Below are 21,762 nucleotides of genomic sequence, written 5' to 3'. Positions count from 1 at the left end.
TGTGATCATGCAGGTATCGGGAGTAGAACCCCAAATTTCATTTACTGTGTTCATATGCTTATTTTGCTTTTGTATTTCTTCTTGCTTAGGCTTGGCAGGCCCACTGTTGCACACTCAGGAGAACATAATGTATAAAACTGTCTAGCAGGAGCCTGGGACAGAATATTGGCCAAGGTGTTGCGTTCCCCTCTTCATTTGACTTTTGCTTGCTTTGAACTTTCGTTTGGGTTTGGGTTTTTTCATAATCACGAGGGAGCTGACAGCTGTTGCACTGATTTCTGCAATGTTAATTTTCTGTATGGCAAACTTAAATCTTCCTTCCACACGTTTTTATGAGATCAAGATTAAACTCGGGTACCCTCCTTTTTGTGATGAAACTCAGGCCACTTTGATTTCCAGTTTGCAGAAGAAACTAAGAACATGTAATGTCAGTAGAACTCTAAATGCAGGTATTCTGGTGAATATCTTTCCATGGGGAAGATTTAATATGTTTTCAATTAAATGCTTGTACACTGCAGAGATTTTTCTGAGTATCAGTTTTGATGAGCTTTAAGGTGAAAAAGATTACATCCGCAGAAGCTTGCCTGTAGAAATGAATCAGCAGCAGGATACATGCATGCATCACACAAAGAGATTTTGATCTCTGTTGTTCTTTAATTGTTGAGAGTATTGTCATACAGCAAAACACAACTTCTTGCTTAAGGCTTGCCAATATCTGGCACTTCTCCACATTTTGGAATGTTTTACAGGTATAGAATCAAAAACTTCGACCTCTGTGGCAGTTCAGAAATAAATACAAGTTATGGGGATGTCTCTTCCCTACAGTTATTTATTTTGGGGTTGTAATGGCCTCTACTTCTTGAGCCTCAAGTGTGACAATCCTCCTTAGTCTCTCAAAACTTCCTATAGAAGGAGAGGGGTAGGATAGGGTCAGTATTCAAGCTGATAGAGCAGATCATTTATTCTGAGCTAAAACCTGCAGGTTTGCAAAAGTGATATGTGCTTAATTAAAATGCTACTCACTGATCCAAATCATTCAAAAGACTCTTTTTCCCTGTTCACTCCCCACTTCTAATAAGCTTCCTGTTCTGCAATATATTGATTATGAAATGACTATTTTTCTCCTTCCATGGGGTTTCCTAGTTATTACAGTGGTTTAGATTTTTACATATACCATGCAACAAGGTCAACTTTCTTGGTCTTTGAATATTGGTGAGACCTTTGTGTGCCACCTTCTGCTTTGGGGAGAGGGGACAAGAACAACATAACAAAAACTGCTCTGATTTGAGCTGGTAGAAGTGAAATAAAGGTGTTTTCTTTGTTCCATAGGACCAGAGATGTGTAGTTTTAAGTCACACAGTAGTGACTAGTGGGCACATAGGATGATGTAGGCCCTTGTGAGCAGTGTCCTAGTTTCAGTGGGCCCATCTTTAATAAGGGAAATTTAATCTGATATATTGCTGTTTCTGACTCATTGTCTCCTATTGAATGCTGAATATTGAATGCTTTTCCCTGTGAAATGCACTTCCTTCCTCCAAACATTGTTCTGCCAAGGATGAAGCTGCAGGTATGGTAGTATTTAGTTATATGGTAGTTGAGTTCTTGTACCACAGGGGCTTGGCTAGAGATAGACTTGATGTATAGGTCAGAGGTATCTGCTTACATGTGCCTGAAGTTTATGTGTCTTTCTAACATAGGAAGCTGAAATTGCTGTGCAATCCTATGTGACTGCTGTCCTGTTAGACACCAGTAGTAAATTTGGGCATGTTTTCAGCATCTTGCTTAGTGTGGGAATATGTGGTATATGTTCCTCTTAGAGCTTTCTGTGATGGTGTTCAGATCAACTGTTAAAGTCTTTCTGCTCGTGCTTACCCCCATGAATTTAGGGGGATGAGAATATTGATGGGGAGAGGATGTACATAAGTATGCCACATTTTACCACCAGTCTTTGCCTATATAAGTGCCGATGCAATCAGTTTATTTAATGTGAAAGTGCTGAAGAGCAAATGAAACAGTTTTGCGTTTCAGCACGTCTTCCTAAGTATTCAAGCCAGAAACACTAAAGGTTTGGAGCTCCCAGTCCTTTGGTCTTCTGGATGAGCAAAGTGGGGTTTTCTGCCTTTTAGGTCCTGGATTGATGGCTGATTTATTTTGGTTGTCTGTCTTGTTCCATTTCAAGGTTCTGCCACTTTGCACCACTGGCAGCAGCTGGCTCAGCCTCATCTGGGCGGCATCCTGGACCCGAGGCCTGGGGTTGTCACTAAGGGCTTCAGGACCTTGGACCTGGACCTGGATGAAGTGTACTGCCTTAATGACTATGAGGAAGATGAGACAGGTGACATTTCTTACAAGGGCCTAACTACCTCGACGCCAGTTCAGCACACAGAGACCTCAGGTGAGAGGTCACAAGCACAAGTGACTGTTTCAGACAACAAGAATAACCCCCGCCAATCTCAGGCTTTCACAGAGGAGATGCAGGAGTCCACGGCTGACGATGATGAGGGGTCTGGTGAGGGAAACTCATTAAGTCCAGTAAAACTGACATCTTTACAGGATATGGATTTCTGGGCCATTCTCACATCTGTCCAGAACAGCATCCATAGTGTTGCTTTGTGTGTAGCATCTGCACGTTAATGTGTGCAGAACATAACCATTCTAACATCATTGGCTCAAAAATCCTTTCTTTAATAATCTTTTAATTTGACTTTTTAGGTTTTGGTTTGGTTTGTTTTGTTTTTTTTTTTTTCAGTTAACAGCATCTGTGGTTGATGTTTTACTCTATTTTGATAAGAGAAGGCTGCTAAAAGGAAGTGGTTTGTTCACAATGCTTTGTTTGGCACTTATGTAACTTTTATATGTATTTAGTGCACTCTTTTCAGTGTATATAATGCATAGATTTTATGTATTTTGTAGGCTTATAGTGCAGAGATTCTTCTGAGTGTTCATAAGACGTGATGCTATGCTTTAGATTTTTGTACTTTGGGAAAAACCAAAGACTAAATGATGACAAAAGGTTCATCTAGGTTGCCTATGCTGAAACAAATGGAAGTGCCTTGAAAAATCAAGCAAAGAAATAGAATCACAGAATGGTTTGGGTTGGCAAGGACCTTAAAGCTCATCCAGTTCCAACCCCTGCCACAGGCAGGGACACCTCACACCAGACCAGGTTGCTCCAAGCCCCTGTGTCCAACCTGGCCTTGAACACTGCCAGGGATGGGGCAGCCACAGCTTCTCTGAGCACCCTGTGCCAGCACCTCAGCACCCTCACAGGGAAGAACTTGTGCCTAAGAGCTCATCTCAGTCTCCCCTGTTTAAGTTTAAACCCAAGTGCAAGTTCAGTTCAGTTACCTCAGATACAGTGACCTGTTCTTAAATTCCCTTTGAGATAAATAGTTCAAAGGATATTTTTATGCAGACATTTGGGAAATGTCATTTTCCTTCATTCCCTCTCCACCACACTGGTAAATTCTTCCTATTTATACCGTATGAAGACTTAAACTTTTTTAAGTGACACATGAGTTATTTGATTCTCTGAACTGACATTTGCAGTCTACAATTGCACAAGGTTATAGATTCTTAGACTATAGATGTAGCTGGAGTTTGTGGGGTTTTAGTCACTGTTTTGGGGTTTTTTTGTTCTGTTCTAATGATCTATATAGGAGTTTTAGTCTTTGTTAAGATTTGCTACTTATAAAGGGTTATATTTAGTCCAGAATAAAAAACCTACCAGAACTCCTTTTTCTTCAGACTTTTTGTTTCTGTATAACTGCTTTCAATGAAGACACTTCCTTCCCCCCCTTTCTGGAAGAAATAACTTAGTATTTAGCTGGTCTTTAGAAGATCAGATTGTCTCAGGGCTAGACAATAATAATTCTCTTACTTTCATGAAATGCGGAGTGTCCTCAACTCTTGCTGAAATGGCAGATCAGTGCTCTCAACTACTGAATATAAACTACTTTTTTCTGTCACTTGTGTTAACATGAAGCTTAAAGGAATCTTAAGAGCACTGAGTCCAATATTTATTTAACACTGAAAATCCACCACTAAACCACGTCCGTAAGCACCACATCTTCTAAATACCTCCAGGGATGGTGACTCAACCGCTTCCCTGGGCAGCCTGTTCCAGTGCTTGAACTTTCAAACACTCCAACTTACCCTTACATTGGCCAAAGTTTTATTTATTCTATGAGATCTATTGCCCAGGAATAATGATTATCCTATTTTTATATATTAATACGGAAATAAATGATGCCTCTGCAGGAGGTGTGTGCAGGTTGGGATATTATCCGTGTTTTTATGATCTTGAAGAGTCTGAATAACAACAGCTAGGAAAGCTGAAGATTTAGGAAACATGGACAAATAATCAAAGACTACAGAATAAAAGGTTCAACAAAAGATGTGGTTCATTTTAAAATGCATTGCTGCAGAGAGGAGGGGAATAAGCAGTTCTTCATGCACTCAGGTTAGAATAATTCTGCAAAAGCAGCTGTTTGGATTACAATTCAGGTGAAGAATTCTCTAATTGTACAAATACTCAACACAGGAACATAGAAAATTTGGAAACTTACAGGCATGGACTATACATAGACAAGGATATAGATGCAGCTCCGTTCTTTGGAGTGTTTTAAGAATGTATGAGCAAAACGTCTGTGGGTAATGATTTGGAAGAGTTTTTTCTTTGGAGTAGAAAATTAAATGTAGTCCTGTGCTGTGATTAGAAGGACTAGTATTAGACTGGCAAGAAAGACTAGTATTTCCCTCCATTTTCTTTCTCCCATTACAGTTTGAATGCGGGTCATTTATTAACAGGATATTCCCTGCTTACTGGTGATTTTGCCTGGGATAACTCTAGTTATCTCACACAAGGTTTTTAAGCATATTCCCTACATAATAAATTGGCAATGTAGGTAAAATTATGAGATTTCTCATTTCATCTTGTATTGTTTGCTGAGGAATTTGAATATATTACAGAAATGGATAAACGGGTCGAAATTAGTAACTTTGTGTCGAATGAACAAAATGCACCGAAAATTCGCTCTTCATCCTTCCTTCAAATTGCCCAGCTGCTTAGGATTTAGGAGTATCCCTGAGCCACCACATCCCTGGTGGTTGCATTGCTCCAGTAAAGCCAAGGCACAGCTGCATCGGCTTGTTGAAGCCATTTGCCAGGTGTTATATAAGGAAAAGATAATTGTGGATGCTTTCAGACTAGGCAAAACGTGGCAGAGCTTTTTAGGATCCACTAAAGAATACCCTTTGGGGGCAGAGATGTGTGTTTAGCTTACGAATTTCTTTTGTGTTTCACTACTGTGCAGCCATTGCTCCTGTTGAAGAAGCATTATTTCTGCCTCTCCTTGATTTCTCTGTAAGAAATGCCTTGCAGGTAGGGGTGTGTGTGGCCTTCTGGTTCCTTAGAGCACTGTCACAAGCACAAGGTTACGACCTCATTGCTTCCGTGATTCCAGAGGAGATGCCAGTTGGCAACGTACAGAATAAGCTCTGTGAATGTGGAAGCAACTCAAGGGAAGGAGAGAACTATCTTGGAAGCCATCTTTAGTGCTTGTGCTTGTAATCCAGGAGAGCTCCATTGTGGAAAAACCTAGTTCAAGAAGTTTGTAAAACCCAGCAAGTATCTCCCTACGGTTGCTATTGGAAGACCACAGAATATGCCAGTCTGGAGCTGCAGGTCTTCTAACCTGAAAACAAAATGCCTTTGGAAATACAGTGCCTACAAGGACCATTTCCAGGAGGTGTAAATTAACTTAGTCTTTCGGGCAGGTGTCTGCTTCATTCCATATGTATGCTTTGAGGTTTGTATCTTACCATTTCTGCTCTGGAGATGAGGTGTTCTCTGGCAGAGTACTATGAAGTCCTATTCTTAATGTCATTTTGTGGGCATGCAGAGTACATGAGGCCAAGAGAAGTCAACATTTGAACATCCAGGAAAGCAAAGATTGCTGGTAGTGCCCAAAGCGTCTCGTGGCCGAAATAAATGCATTCAGAACACATTATCAGTTGCTTCTTGTTGAGTGATGGATGGAGTCAGAAGTCATTCCAAATGATCCTTGAATTTTCTTGTCTCTGTGTTGAAACCCGTAGTTTCCACTGGTATATAAAATAACTTCTTCACCGTAGATGCAGATTATATCCCAATTATGGCACTGAGCATTTCAGAAGTTAACACGTGTGTGCTTTATGACCAGCACTTAGTCTCTCACTGCTACATACTGTGTGTGGGCTGGAGTAACTTTATGGAAGATTGTAAATTCTGGAATCACAGTTTTAGGCTGATATCCAGGAATTAGACTGAAATTTGTGTATTACTTGTGTAGACTGTCAACACAACTGAAATGGTAAAGAAGTTGTAGGGCACCAGTCATGTTAATACCACCTAGGACGAGTCACTTTTGCAGAACAAGGGTTTTGTAACCTCAGTATTTTTTGATTTTATGATTTGAAAGAAAATGTTGTATATTATAAAAGACAGTCTGTTCGGGGGAGGGGTTGTTTGGGGGTGTTTGGTTTGGGTTTTTTTGGGTTTTTTGTTCTTTTTTTTTTTTAATTCATTGCCTTTTAGTTTCCCTTCACCAAAAAAGAAAGCACCCAACCAAAAACGATCTGTTCAGGGCACTTAATAACATTGTGAATGTGCTCACTCTGAAGTTGGAAGGGCTACACTTGGTTCAGCATGTGCTTAATTGCAGGCTGGCTTTGGGTGCATGAAACTGGTCTTTCAGTACTTGTGTTTGTTGGTTCCACTGATGGATTGCTTTGAACAGACACGTGCACAGCATTACCAGGTCAGCCCTCTTGTGCTTCATGTTTAGACCTTAACCATGACATGGAGATCTTTCCAGATAGGTGCCTAAGCTCCCAAAACTACATAATGAATGTCTTATGTTTGAGTTGCTTTTAGCAGGATTGCTATACGTGCTTTTAAGAGGTTGCCATTGTACAGAAAAGCAATGACTCTTGTAACTCAGAGCTCAGGTTTTGATGCATATTTAAATATATTTTATTTTCAAATAGCATGACTATTTCACATTAATTCTTTAAGAAAAGTCTGTCAGCAGTTTCTGTATGGGCTTTTAGAGTGCTGCAGTTTTAATCTGGGGACCCTGGGCTGCATCAGCTCGTGTTGAAGCCACATTGAATACTTTGAAGTCTTTTTACATCTGTGCTCCATGGTTTTAAACATATGAAAGGGAGACAGTCGCCAGAGGAAAGCTAAGAAAATCCTACTTCAGCATTCCATGTATGCTCTCTGTAGCAATGGGTATCAGAACTCTCACCTCTGCTCACCCAGAGGGGATGAACTCTGCTAAATGTAGAGTAGCTGTCTTGTCCTGTGGAACCTAATGGGGTTCTGTAACCTAGTCTTCAGGAACTTCACCTTGCCCAAGAATGGAGTTAGTGACATAGACTGGCAAAAGGCGATTCCATAGCTTGCATTCCAGATGATCACAGTGGAGAAAGAAAGTGCCTCTTAATGGTTATCCTCTGCCAAAGCAGGCAGAGGGGGTCTTGTTTCTGTTCAGCAATAAACTAAACTTCTAATGCTTTATATACCACCTATTTCTCTAAGGACTCTCCCAGCCTTATTGTCATTCTATCCCTGCCTTGCCAGCCAGTGCTGAAGAGATGCCCAGATGCCACTGGGAACCAGGTTTTCTCCTCTTCTTAAAACATGCCAAAGAAATGATGAGCAGAGTGGCTTGTTTCAGAGCTGGGCTGAAACGTTACCTTTGTGCCAGTCTGGATCGAGTCAGACTCTGAAGATTTCCGATTTTTTGTTTGAAAGTTCATTTTTGAATAAATTTGTATTTGCCACAATAGGTGTTTATATAAAACACAAAGATTTACTGACCGCTCTGTGCTCTGCTTCCTCACTATCCATCTGGCATCACAGCAAATTTGAGCTTGGAACCAATGGTGTGAAAGTTAATGGTGTTTTGGCATAGCTACCTCTTCCACATCTTACTCAGACTCTGTCTTGATGCCTTTTTGTGGCCACTAGTTTGCTTCCTGTAACTTTATACCTTCCTCTGCGCCAGTTGGTTGAAAACCCAGAAAAAGGTGGCCTTTTGAGGGTTCCCTGGGCCTGTGATCATGTCCTAACCACCTCTGTTCTGCTGTTTGCACCAAGCAGAATGGCCCGTAAGCTCGTGAGTACTGCAGCTGGACCCGAGTTTTACGTAGCTCTGTAGCTTTGTGTTTGAGTGGGGAAAGCTCTGTTTTCCCAGAAGATGGAGCTCTCTGCCTTCAGTTTGCCTGGTGCCTGCTTGGTCCTGTAGTATTTTAAACGATGTTGTTACAGCAGTGTGTGTGCTTACAGGGCAGAGTCTCTTCCAGCTGTAATGCTTCACATTTTCCCCCAGATGCCTACAAATTGTTTGGGAAAATAAGGTAAAAAATCAGTCATGACTGAGAGACAAAACGTGGTCCAGCAGCAATCGAAGCTTTAGCTTGAATTGTATTTAGGAGAAAAAGGCACCAGCGGTTTAACTTGTGATTTCATGATGGATGGAATTAACCGATGTTTCTGTAAAGTTTGTTAAGCACTGAATTATGTACAGATTTTTTCACACAGCTGCAAAGCCTCGTTGTTAATCTACCACTGCTTTGAAAAAGAATAAAACATTATAAAACATTTGGTTTCAGACAGTCACTTGAAGCAGATTATTTATGTTTAAAAGAATACTTTGCCGTGTGTACGTGTGATGATAGTCTCTTACTATAACCTCATGTATCACTTCCTCACAACCAACTCAGGAGATGGCCATTCTTATGTGAATTACTAGGTTAGGAATGAATCATTTTGTTTCTGTTTTACAAGCTTTGTTCATTTACAGCCACAGATTCTCATTCACTCTCTTTGTGTTGTGTCCAAAGGATGGAAAATGCTACAGCAATGTGATACACCCCATTGTTGACTGATGGAGGATGAAGCTGGTACAGGACTTTTTAGTGGTATTTGAGGGTGGAATACATCATTGGAAATGGATGATTTTTTTAATAGCTTTGATTTATTTCCTTATATTACAATCAGTGATTTCTCTACTTTTAGCAGCCTTCTCCTATCGCTGACTCATTAAGAGCAATGAGTCTTGGTTTTGCTAACGCAGCTGTGTATTTTCAATGTGCCTGTTTCCAGCCTGGGGGGATTCCCAATGGATATCACAAATGGGGAAAATGCACTTACTGTGTTCCAGCTGTGTGCTTTGGGTTGAGCTTGCAGTCTTAAACCAGCATTGCTTTATTCTGTTCTCTATTCATCATCCAGGGATAATTGCTTCGTTTCTACCTGATTTATGTTGAAGTCCTTTGTTTTCTCCAATTAACCAATTCTTTCATGTCCAGCTATTTGAGCTCTTTCTCCAGATTTTAACTCTCTACAATATGGAGAGAATCATGATTGCTAGGCTGTGCTCCCTTGTAATAGCTTTTATAGTGCTCACACTAACCTCTAAAGCAACTGGATTCCTGAAGCAGCATAATTACCATCTCTGGAGGTGAAGTAGAGCTTGTTATTATGTCATGCTGTGCTAGCATTTGAGTGTGTTAACCTAACACTCCAGTAGGCTTTTAGAAATACCCTTCTTTAATGTACAGCAGTACGTTCCAGTGCTAAATAGCCTCACATTTTATGCTTAGCCACCTCTGCTTCCACTGTTCACACTCCCCATGCTCTCCCTTCACACACTGCTTAGATGTTCTCTTAAAGGAGTACCTAGTTGCACACGCTGTTTTGGAGCTGTGATACTTTCTATATGAAAAAGGGAACACAGCCACAATTAAGACTTGCTCTGCTTCTGCTAAAGCATCTCTGGAAGTTCAGGGTGGTGTCTGGTCCAGTTGGTCGGTCTGTCTGTCCTTTGCAATGTGTTGAATAGTTGCGTACTGTGATTATTAAAATGGGGCTTAATCAGGGAATGGCACAGAGGGCTGGGTAGGACGGAGAGGGAGGGAGCTGCACACGGGTTTTAACTGTGCATGTCTTTTGACCACTGCTGAGTTTGGTTCCTAAGTAAGAGAACCTATGCAATCATGATGTCTTGGATGGAATATTTAACTCTGGGTGGTTTTCAACCAGCTTTTCAGATGCATGGCTCTTAAATTTTGTAGCTATTCTGCAATAGCCACAGCTGCCTTCTATAGCAGGTTAGTATATCCGCAGAAGGATCTCTACTAAGGAGAAGGAAATTGGCCTAAGTCCTTCAGTTTTTAAATTGAGCTATATTGCTTCTTCCCCAAATTACTGATGTGCTGAGAGTGGCATCTTTGCAGCCACATTTGTTGGGAAAATTATTTCCTACACTGTTTATAACTATTCAAACCCTGCTATGTCATGCAGCTGAGGATAGGCCTTAAAGAACCTCAACACATGCACAAGAGAAATGTCACAGATGGGCAGTAGTGGATCCAAAAAAACTACCACTTTCCTTCCTGTGGATGTGAAAAGGCAGAGACAGAAACAGTAATATGTGTCCATCCTCTCCCCCCCCAACAATCTATATTCCCATTAGCGACCTGGATCCACTACTGAGAAGTAATGGGGATACCTTGTTGTGGATCAATCTAAAAGCTGAAATGCAAAAGCATTCAGAAGATCTTAGTGCTCCTGAGTTGGTACTAGAAATTGCTGCTTATAACTTCCCACTGACGCAAGTTGCTGGTTTAGATGGGGCCTAGCACTTCAAGCATTGCCTCAATCTGGTTTGAGCAAGGCTTACCTGCAGTGTTTAGTGGTCATGGACAAGTTTCAGCAGACCCTTTTAGCACTGGCCTTGGAGTCCTGGATGCGTTTGTTCTGGAGCACAAGTGTTTGTTGGGATACTTCACTTGTTGTGTATTTCACTTTGCTTGCATTGATCCATCCGAGGTAACTCATCACTTCTTGCATCTGTCTTACCAGCACATGGAACTTTGGTTTTTCCCCTTTTCTGTGTAAAATGCAAAGAATTTGCTTTTTTTTAATGTAGTACCTCATCCTGGGAAGTGCATGTCACAAACCAACTCCACCTTCACCTTCACCACCTGCCGCATTCTGCACCCCTCCGATGAGCTCACACGAGTCACACCAAGGTAAGGGTTGCCCATGATGGCAAAGCGTTCAGCTCCATCGGTTTTCCCTCTAACCGAATGCCAAGTAACGGGATAAGCAAAAGCAGTAGGTGACTTACAACGCTCCCCAGCTTATTTCTCCTATTTTGTGTTACCTCAAAACCTGATTTTCTCAGAGGCGTGTGTAATGGTTGAGAAAGCCGAGCAAAATAGCTTAACTTTTGTTGTCTCTAGTTGAAATATTGCAGGAGCAATAATTAAATTGGATTCCAATATCCAAACCAGACCCTTGATACCAAACTAGTTGTAGTCCTCATGTGTGAATGCTCAGAATGGGATGTCTCACCAAAAATAGGGGTGATTTTTTTTCCAAGGAGGTGAATTTAAATCTTTGGTGCAGAAGAAACAGGGGTGCTCAGGTAAAGAAAGGCAGGAAGTGCGTGAGGAGAGGAAAAGGAAACATGCCTCAGTGAAAACTAGGCAGTTGTCTGCTTTGTTCCTTGGTGTTAATTGTTGGAAATGAGTTCACAGCAGCCAGACTGAACTAATGAACTGGCTTAATAACAGCAGTCGGTGTGTATAGGCAGTACATGCCCACAGAAGGCAATTGGATAGCCTTGTAGTTGAAGGTCTGAACCAGAGGGGTGAGTGAATTTCATACCTAAAGAGGGAACTTTCCTTTCTTAGCAAACCAGTATTTAAAGGCTGTTTTGTCTGTTCAGAAGGACAATGCCTCATTGCTTTCTCTGCCCCTTGCAGCTCCTGTGTAGGAGCATACCGTTGTGTGAGTCCCCATTCAGAGCTGCTGTGTGTAGACTTGTTTAGACATGAGATGGGCACTGACTGCCTAAGGAGTGCATGAAAAGTAAGGGTATTACTCAACATGAAAACCTGTGGGGTGGAAAGGACCTGAATGAGTCCATGTAACTTTTCTGCTTCCTTTTCTGGGCATAGTTAATCATGGCCTGTCTGGTTTGAGTTTATTCTTTTCTGTCTTCTCAACAGCGTCACTGAAAAGATCCTTTTAAATGGCTGTAGTTCTGGTTTAAGTTTCTTATTACTGTTGAACTGCTGTTGCTTATGGTCATAATAAACTCCTTGATTACATTGGTTACTAAATCTACCAAAGGAGCCATACTGACAGCTAAATGCAGTGTATTTTCAGCTGCCTTAGTTAAACCGAAGCTCATCATTCGTTCAGGAGGAAGAAGAGGGAAATAAAGAGCGTGATGTGTTTCAGCAGCCGTGTTTAAGGAGCTCCTCCTTACCAACTGTAAACGGTTCTTCACAGGTCATGTGAGGAGGACGAGGAAACTGCATTATGTCTCCTTATGCTGAGAGGAGGGATAGGGCACACACTATGATCCAGCGTGGCAGGGGGTGAGCAACACTGCCAGCCGCGTCTGTGTTGGCAGGGCCGTGTCCAAGGAATGCCAGTGTGTGTGGCACCAGCTAACCCAAAGAGGTTTGGTATTTGCCTACCTGGTTGCGTTTTAACCTAGCCTCTAACCCAGGTGATGCTCTAACCTGACTAGATTTCCTCTTGCCAAATGAGATGCTCATTTATGTGTTTCTGTTCCCAGTCTAACTCTGAAACTGTCCCTGGGCTGAGCTGCTGGGACCAGTTTGAGTCTTTCTGTGTCTGTGTCCAGGCTGCTCTGCAGCGTTGGTCAGTTTAATGGGGAGAATATTTCCCACTTAAAGTAATGCCAAAATGATCAAGCAAACAATAAAGCAGCACTTGCATAACAACTGCTTTCTAGCAGGGATGTCTGGGGTTTTTAATTGCTCTGTAGTGTGTTCTGTGCTGACAAAGCAGTAGAACCGCTAATCTGAATATCTGTGCAACTGAAATCTGGAGCTGGAAAGAAAGAAGCTGTTGGAGGTAATAAGCCATTGGAGTGCTGTAGTTTTAATCTTGTGGCTAGGACATCTTAGAAGCCTGATAATGAACAGCCTGTATCTGGGTTTCCAAAAAGTCCGTTCATGCAGAAAGTTTTCTTTCTCTTCCTTTTCCCTCCCTCATGCTTTTCAAGACTTCTGTACTTCTGTGCTTTCTCAGACTTTTGTACATTCCAGCTTACAGGGAGGAATAGATGGGATTCCTCTTGTTGAATCACAGCTGCAGGGTAAAAATCCTTTGGCAATTTCACTTGCTTATGGTAGAAGTTCCAGATCATTGTTGAGATCGTGTCGGTCACATCTTGGTCCATGGAGAGAGACCTAACTTGGGGCTTCACAGCATCAGCTTGATATTTCCTTAATTAAGGAGTGCCTTATATACCATTAGGTGATGATCTAAGCTCATCAGAAAGCTCAGCTCAAAGCAGGGTGTCTAACCTCACAGAGTTCACTAATGTAAGCTGAAATGAGACTGCAAATCCCAGTCTCATTTGGCCATATGGACAAAAAGGAGGCGATTCATTCATTGGCCTGTGTCTTCTCTATACATGGAAATCCAGCCAGATTGTCTCCATGTGGCTATTTGATGCATTTCTTGGTACAGAAAACCCAGCTTTAAGTAGCATGTTATGGCTGAGCCCATGGCTCTGCTGAAAAGGGGAGATCCCATTCTTTCCCCTCTTCCTTCCCCTCGCAGCTGCTTGGTTTTCCTGCTCCTTTGCACTGGCTTTGGCTTTTGTCTGCCTCTTTGCCGAGTGTCTTCTGGTCACTAACCTAGCGAGATGAGAGGGAAGGTTTCCTTCTTTGAGCAGTGGTGAGCTCCCATGTCAATGAATTGTCTGTTAGCACCAAGTGTTGCATTGTTCAAGAGCCTTTAAATGACGTTAAAGGGGACAAATCCATGCCTAGGAAATAAAACTGTGGAATTACATTTTTCATGTGTGTATATGTGGCAAAACCCATCATTTGAGCACGGTTGGAAAGGGTTTTTTAAAGGTGAATGGAACCCCTGGGATTCTCCCAAAGAGACATGAGTTTGGAGTGTCGGGGATGTCCCACATGCCTTGTTTCTGGAATACCTGAGTGCACCGCACCTTATTCAATGAATGATGTACCTTGGACTTCCATAAATTGAGTGGGGATTATCCATAGGTAAACACGCTGTGGCTAATCTGATCTATTAGGAACAAGTTTTTTAAGGATGGCTCACACTTGGCATCAACTTGGGATGTCTTTGGAATTGCGTTGAGTCTGTGTTGAGTCAGATGGGCAGCTTCTGGAGAGAGGGTGATTGCAGAATGAATGCAGTTTGATATTCTTCAAGAAATCCCAACCCTTCATAACTATCAGTAGTGTGCTTAAGAAAACAAAATGCCCTAAGAGAGCACTAAGCATCGGTATGTCATAGAATCATAGACTAGTTAGGGTTGGAAAGGACCTTAAGACCATCTAGTTCATGTCTGTCACTTGTTCTGAATGTGCAGTGTTGCCCATTCAATGCTTCCTTGTCCACTGCCTGTATGTAGTTTAGAAGAAAGAAGTGGAATTGGGGAACGAGTTAGCAATGTTTCAAACTATAGAAATGAATGTTTCACCAGATGAACAGTAGGGTGGCTCTTTGCATGCTTGGTTTGCTGCCGTCAGTTACCCGCTGGCCAACTGACAAAGAGCTCGAAGCTGTTTTTCCCATCACCTTTGAAGATAATTCACACCATTGTGCATCTCCATCCAAACTCAGGTCCTCCATCCCCTTACCCTTAAGTGAAAATGAATTCAACATAAGAAGGGTTTGACTTGGTGACAGTGCCAACTTCAACAGTTTTCCTATGGATGCTTCTGTAGCATGTGTGTTCCCCTCCTCCCTTGCTGCTGTCTCTGCTATGACCCGGCAGCACTAAAGACTAGCAGCTCTGTGCTCAAAGTGACACCAGAAAGTAAATCTGTCTTGCTTATACCATTAGTCAAGTCCCCCCCCGTATCCTTGTCTCAGGGAAGCAACTGGGAGTTGTGACAGCCAGTAGATCAGGAAGAAAAACTGAAGGTGTTGATCAGGAGCCTGTCACTTTGGTTATCAGAAGAAATGTGATGGTGGGTGCTGGGGAATGCATCGATCTCATGAGACAGGGTGGTGAAGCATGCAAAGTGCAGAGATGTGTTTTGTAAGAGATGATGCTTTTGCACTTGTCATCACATTTCTGAGGAGCTGGGAACTGGCAGTCTTGTGCGCACCCTCAAAATGGCTAAAAGACCCTGCTGGGAGTTAACAGTCTTGCTTGCGAAGTAAGCTTTAATTCCATGGTGGAGAGAGTAATTTGCCTGCTCCTTTGCTTTCAGCCTTAACCCAGCACCTACTCCAGCTGGTGGCAGCATTGGCAATTTGAAAGGCACCCCGGTGGCCACCCCCTGCACCCCGCGGCGCCTGAGCTTGGCCGAATCCTTCACTAACCTCCGGGAATCCACGACGACGATGAGCACGTCTCTGGGGCTGGTGTGGCTCCTGAAGGAAAGGGGCATCTCGGCAGCAGTGTACAATCCACAGAGCTGGGACAGAGCCAGCAAGGGCACCCTCCTGAACACATACATCCCTAAGATGGCCATCATTCCTTCCACTCCTCCAAACTCGCCTATGCAGACACCTTCTTCTTCCCCTCCATCTTTCGAGTTCAAGTGCACCAGCCCACCTTACGACAACTTCTTGGCTTCGAAGCCTGCTAGCTCAATCTTGAAGGAGGTGAGGAATAAAAAGAACATCAGGAACAGTGAGAGTCAGACTGACGTGTCTGTTTCCAACCTTAATCTCGTGGACAAAGTCAAGAGGTTTGGTATTGCCAAAGTTGTGAGTTCAGGGCAAACATCAGCTCCTCCTTTAACTGATGACCAGGGACCTCTTCTCTGTGGGGCACAAGGACCAGTGAGGGCCTTTGTTCCTGGAGGCCTGGCACCAGACAGTCTCCCATTGGGCTGCCCTGCCGTAACCAGTGCCATCGGGGGCATCCAGCTCAACACTGGCATCCGAAGGAATCGGAGCTTCCCCACCATGGTGGGTTCCAGCATGCAGATGAAAGGCCCAACATCTCTCACTTCGGGGATCCTCATGGGAACCAAGCTCCCGAAGCAAACTAGCTTACGGTGAAGGACTTCGTTTTTACAGCTTGTCTTTTTAAATACATTCTTTCTCCGACCTCCTTTTCCTCTCCCCACCACCCCTTCGTTGCCTCTGGAGTCTGACAAATCAACTTCGTGCCTAATGGGAGAACTGTGTAAACTTTGTATAAAATGTGTAAATATGTACCAGATGGGTTGTAACTAATGGGATTGTTTTACCGCTCAGTTGAGTGCAGAGGCTCTGTGTTATGATTGCTGTTATTAAAGGTAACTCACTAACCTTTGGAAAAGTTGTTTTTTTCTAAGGTGCACTGAAAGAAACCACAAAAGAATAAAACCAACCCTGAAGTAACTTGACTAGGACAACGTGAATCCTGTAGCTAGCCTAACTTGAGTCAGAGGTGCATGGGAAGCTGTTGAATGTGTTACGTGAGACCTCGCGGTACATCACTTGAAGCATGGGAGCATTTGTGCTTCGTTAAAGCAAAAAGCACTCGATTTAACATGGTAGTTTTAATTTTGCTTCTGTCAATGAGTTACTGGAGTGCCTGCCTGTTATGCCTGAATGGATGGAACTGCATCTTTCTGTTCTGTCTTCTCTCCTCCCCAAGATGATAAACTTGAAGCAATGCTGTGTCGAGGTCCACAGGCCTTCTGGTACCTGCGGTATCAACATATTCCTGTTCCTTGTGGCACACACACATGCTCTGTGTGACTTCTCTTTCGGTTTTTGTTCTGTTTTTCAATGCTGCACTGGACTGTGGAGGGGAAAATGCTTTGCTGCGTGGTGCTGCCTCTGAAACACGCTTTGTCGGTGCCCCCGGAGAGAACAGCTTTCACCACCGGGGAGGTAAATGTGGCAATGACTTCCTACAAGTCAAAGCTAGGGAACAGATTGACAGAGGCATGTTGCAGAACATGTAGCAAAGCCAGTGTTAGAACAAGGTGTGTCCTTGAAACCTTGGCAAAGAACCACAAAACCCATTTAGCTATGGAATGGTACTAGCTGGGAAGAGCAGCTCGCAGTTGCCCACTGGTCTCTAGGGTGAGAATATTCCCCACCTATTACCCGTTTTGGTACCTTAGCAGAGGTATAAGGGTGGGAAGCACTTTATTTCGTGGTCTTTTAAACTGAAAAAATACCTCCCAATACCAAACCTATAACCTCCTGCTTTATCAGAAGGGAAACAGAAGGCCTCCTGACAGCCTTTAGTTACACCCCAAGCAATCCTTGCTTCTATTGTGAGTTTCTTCTCTGTTTCTCCCATAGTTTTGCTTGTAGAGAGAATTGGAATATCCTGAAACTGAATGGACCTGAAAGAGCTTGTTTCTAGAGCATTTGCTCAGAAGGGAGATGGAGAGGAGTGAAGGGAGAGGATTTAACATCCACTTTCTTTTCCTTGCGTTTCCTGTGGCATCTAAACCAAGCTCCCTGTTTGTTCCCGTTATCCCACTACACGTACTTGCCGTGAATTACTGTTTGTACCAGACTGTTACTAAATCATTAGCACTGATCACGTCTTGTATAAATGGAACTGTCTTTCAGTCTCTGTGGTGAGAGGTAGGTGGGTGGGTTTGGTCTCTTCTCTGAATGAAGTAGTTACTGCAGTAGTGCTATGGACACTAAGGGTGTGTTTGGGAAAGGAGAAACACATGGGGCAGTTTCTGCATGTGTTTGAAGACTTCTATTTATTCTATGAACTTACAATGTTTCAGTAAAATGTCATCAGCTCTCTCTGCTGTTGTATGTGTGCACTTATTGCAAGTGAATTTAAGTAGCTTTTTATTTGAATGTATCTTAAACCAGTAGATAGAATAACAGTTGATTCTGGAAAAACAAAACGTGGACTTCATGGACCATTTTCTATACCCAGAGGGAGAAAGCAATACCATATGAGAACGTAGAGTGTCGAAGTTAATCATGCAATAGGGCAGTATTATATAGCCTTTAAAGAAGGAGTCGTGGCTCTCCACCCGCCGCAGAAAGCAATTGTAACACATCAGAAAGATGAAAGCTCAATTTTTCTTCACTAATAATCAATAAAATAACAGAAAAAGCTGCATCATTTTGTATTGTTCATCTCTTGTCCTGTTCTTTTAAGGTGATAAATCCTCAACCTGGATCCCTTGTTTTCATCTCGGTGTCAAAGCAAGATAAGAGGCCATCGGCAGGTTTAGTTTTTAAATGCTTAGACACAGAAGTGGTTGGCAAGTTTGGAGGTTTTAAGGTTGCTGGCACCGGTGAAACTGCTTGAAATGAAGAATACAGACCTCAATGTGCTGATTTTCATTGGCGTTCCAAGAAAGCAGGTTTGAATGTTGGGTGGTTTGGGTATTTGGAGCAGGAGAGGGGTTTGAATTCTCCTGCTTAATACGATGCAAAGTGTGTAATGAATGTGAAAGGATGGAGTAAGGAGGAAAGATCCTGTGTTTTCCAGCAGAGCCAGATGTGAGGTGTGCTGTGAGCCAGCACCCCCCTTCCTGAGGGAGGAAAAAGCCCGCTGCTGAGGTGCAGTAAAGGTAATGAGAAACTCCAGAAACCTTGCAGATGGTGAGAGCAAAGGAGTGATAAAAGAGCTCCCTGAAGGAGGGGGTGGTCAGGCAGTAATTCAAGGGAAGATTAGACAGCCTCATAGGTTAGAGACGGATGTGTGCGAGCTTGAGAGGGAAATAACAGAATCCCAGACTGGTTTGGGTTGGAAAGGACCTTAAGATCATCCAGTTCCAACCCCCTGCCATGGGCAGGGACACCCTTCACACCAGACCAGGTTGCTCCAAGCCCCTGTGTCCAACCTGGCCTTGAACACTGCCAGGGATGGGGCAGCCACAGCTTCTCTGGGCACCCTGTGCCAGCGCCTCAGCACCCTCACAGGGAAGAACTTCTGCCTTAGATCTAACCTGAACTTCCCCTGTTTCAGTCTGAACCCATCACCCCTTGTCCTATTGCTGCAGTCCCTGATGAAGAGTCCCTCTGCAGCATCCGTTTATATCATCTCTTGGCTACTGAGGGGCAACTGGAGAGCAGTGATGCCCAAATACATTTCTGGAGGGTTTGCGTTAGCATAATGCAATGCCAAACCACAGGAAGGCTGATACCAGTGAGGACAGAGCCCCAGCCTCCTTGCCCACCCGGCTCCGAGCCTGGGGGAGGCTCGTGTGGTCAGGAAGTTGATGCTGAACAGGCAGGGTCCAGGCAGGACCAGTACAGTGCATCCAGCTCTCTGCTGCCACGTGCAGGAAGAAGGGGAGCCTAGACGATTCCTAATTAAACTGGAGAGTTTCTCCATCATCGGGTCTGCTTTGTGTGTATCTTATTGCAGTAAACCTCAATACCCCGAAGTATTAAGAGTGAAGCATTTTAAGGAAGATATTTTCTCCTGTTACAGCTAAAAATTATTAAAAAAAACAGTAATTCACACCAGATAAGGCCTTTTTTAACCGGCTTATGTGTTCCATCTGGATATTACAGCACACAAAGCTGCTTGTGGCCTCATATGGTCCCTTCCTGGGCCTTTGGGGGTGAGGATGCAGCCCCCAAGTCCAGCTCCTGAGTCCCTTCCGCTGTCACCTTGGTCAGAAGCTTATAGATAGTGCCATCAGGGGACAGGTAACAGTGGTCTGTGAGCCAGGAAAGGCCACAGCAATGAACGTGCAGCAGGAAACGGGAAGGTAAAATTCCTTGCTCTCAGCCAGGAAGGTTTGGAAGGCGGTTGTAGGAGCGATGGAAATCAAGCGGTGTGACGCGGTCCCCTGCGGGGCTCTGTGCCAGTCTGGGTGCTGGGGAGCCCTGCACAAACCCACCCCCTGCAGCAGCTTCTAGAGGGTGTTTGGTGTAGGAATGCTTTCAAACCATAGAATCAACCAGGCTGGAAAAGACCTTTCGAGATCATCCAGCTCATCCAGTGTGTGAATCACTCAAGCGTGAGGTGTCCCGGACCATGGCAGGGGGTTGGAACTGGGTGATCTTAAGGTCCTTTCTAACCCAAACCGTTCCATGATTCTATGAAATTACTGATGTTGACAAAGAAAGCCACGGGGAAACAAAGAGGGAGTAAGTACAGCTCACTGGGATCAAGGGAAATCAAAGCTGAGTGAGGCTGAGCGCCTCAAGGTACAAAGGAGCAACTGGAGATGGTGCAGGGGTAGGAGGTCTGCTGGGGTGCAGGATGTTCTCTATGGGATGCTTCTCCCTAGAGATTTCAGTGCATTTTGGAGGAAACACCCCATATGCTGCTATGTGGAGAGTGTCTTTTTCCTCTTTCAGGACAGCAAATGCTGCCATAGGGTAACCAAGACTGCATGAGCGAGCGTCTGAAAACAGCTGATGTATTTAATGCGCTTGGATGACTTCAAAGCAGATCAGAACTACTGCATATACAAACCTTAGAAGGCCAAATGGCTGGTGAATTGGTGCCTCTGCTCTGAAATGCTCCTCCATCCTTGCAATGTCCCAGTATCTCAGAAACTGCACTGGATGCATCTTCACCATCCTACAGCAAGGAACACGGTCATCCGCTCTGAAGGATGGGTTGGAGAGAAGGGTAAGTCGCTGAGGACTGTGTGTCCAAGCGTGGGCTGTGGACACATAGGATGTTCTTTGGAGAGCCAAAACTGGTATTTCAACCTTTTGAGGGTCACCCCCCTTCCTTTAGCACCCCAAGCACCGCACCATCACGCTGAGGTTTAGCAGTTGCTCCCAGCTTCCTGAGCACATCTGTTGGCCACTCTCCACATCAGATTGAAGTCAGTAAGATGTGCCCTGCCTTCCTTTGGCACTGGCAGGATCTGCTGCCTGTAGCTTGTATCCGCATTGAAGAATCAGCATTGTTCAGCTGTGCAATGGCATCTCGCTGGGTGCTGCCCAGACTGCTTTAATTCAGTTAAAAAGCCAGTTGAGGCCACAGAATAGCAACCAGAATCATTCAGGAAGTTATTGGTGTTCAGTGATGCCCTGGGCTGTAATGTGGGCAGTGGGCTTTCATGTGAGCATGGCATAAACTCCAGAAGCTGAGTTTGTGTCTAAAAGATGATAGAGATTTTTGTCCTGCTGAAACAGGCTTCAAGCTGTGCTGAATCCCATTGCTGTTCAGTTGGTACAGGCACTTAGCCTGTACCAATGATTCATTAGCACCAATGATTAAAGCTTGAACAAGGCCACAGACACTTTTCTTTGAGAGAGTTTCCGTGAGCTCAGGGGATATAAATCAAAGACACTGACAAGCCTTTCACTGCTCTGAGACATTGTAATGCTCACATTTTGTCTGCAAATTCCTCCGCTCAGGCCGAGGAGAGGGACCTCCTGGTTTGCACTGGGGCTTGCTGAAACGCACAGGGCTGGGATGCAGCTGGGAACACCTGGCTCTTACGAGGAGGGATTGCAGGAGCTGGACCTGATTTAGTCTAGAGAAGAGCAGAGTGAGAGGGGATCCCATCAATGCAGATCAGTATCTCAAAGGTGGGTGCCAGGAGGATGGTGCCAGACTCTTCCCAGTGATGCCCAGGGACAGGACAAGGAGCAATGGCCATAAACTAACACACAACAAGTGTGTTCCTCAGCATGAGGAAGAACTTCTTCACACTGAGGGTGTCAGAGCACTGAACAGGCTGCACGGGGGGGGTGTGGAGTCTCCCTCTCTGGAGACATTCAAACCCTCCTTGACACGTTCCTGTGTGACCTGCTCTGGGTGGCCC

At 43.9% G+C, this 21,762-nt stretch overlaps 1 protein-coding gene across 8 annotated transcripts in view; it reads left to right on the top strand.

The window, feature by feature from the left end:
• Window positions 1-16,350, top strand: part of TRAK1 (trafficking kinesin protein 1) — a 128,381-nt gene extending 112,031 nt beyond the window's left edge. For 4 of the 8 annotated variants that reach the window (XM_057431500.1, XM_057431502.1, XM_057431501.1 and 1 more), the window contains 3 exons: window positions 2,180-2,509; window positions 10,983-11,085; window positions 15,301-16,350. In XM_057431500.1, coding sequence (XP_057287483.1) covers window positions 2,180-2,509; window positions 10,983-11,085; window positions 15,301-16,099 — 1,232 coding nt within the window. In that variant the 3' untranslated portion in view covers window positions 16,100-16,350. Of the gene's footprint in view, window positions 1-2,179; window positions 3,142-10,982; window positions 11,086-12,355; window positions 13,010-15,300 lie in introns of those variants that run through there. The other 4 variants (XM_057431498.1, XM_057431503.1, XM_057431504.1 and 1 more) reach the window with 3 other exon arrangements.
• Window positions 16,351-21,762: the final 5,412 nt, after the last annotated feature.

This window comes from Pezoporus wallicus, unplaced genomic scaffold, assembly GCF_028554395.1.
Source record: "Pezoporus wallicus isolate ANWC-B61680 ecotype Strahan unplaced genomic scaffold, APGP_CSIRO_Pwel_v1 scaffold_11491, whole genome shotgun sequence".
Taxonomy (NCBI): Eukaryota; Metazoa; Chordata; class Aves; order Psittaciformes; family Psittacidae; genus Pezoporus; species Pezoporus wallicus.
This window is presented reverse-complemented; position numbering and strand designations above follow the sequence as displayed.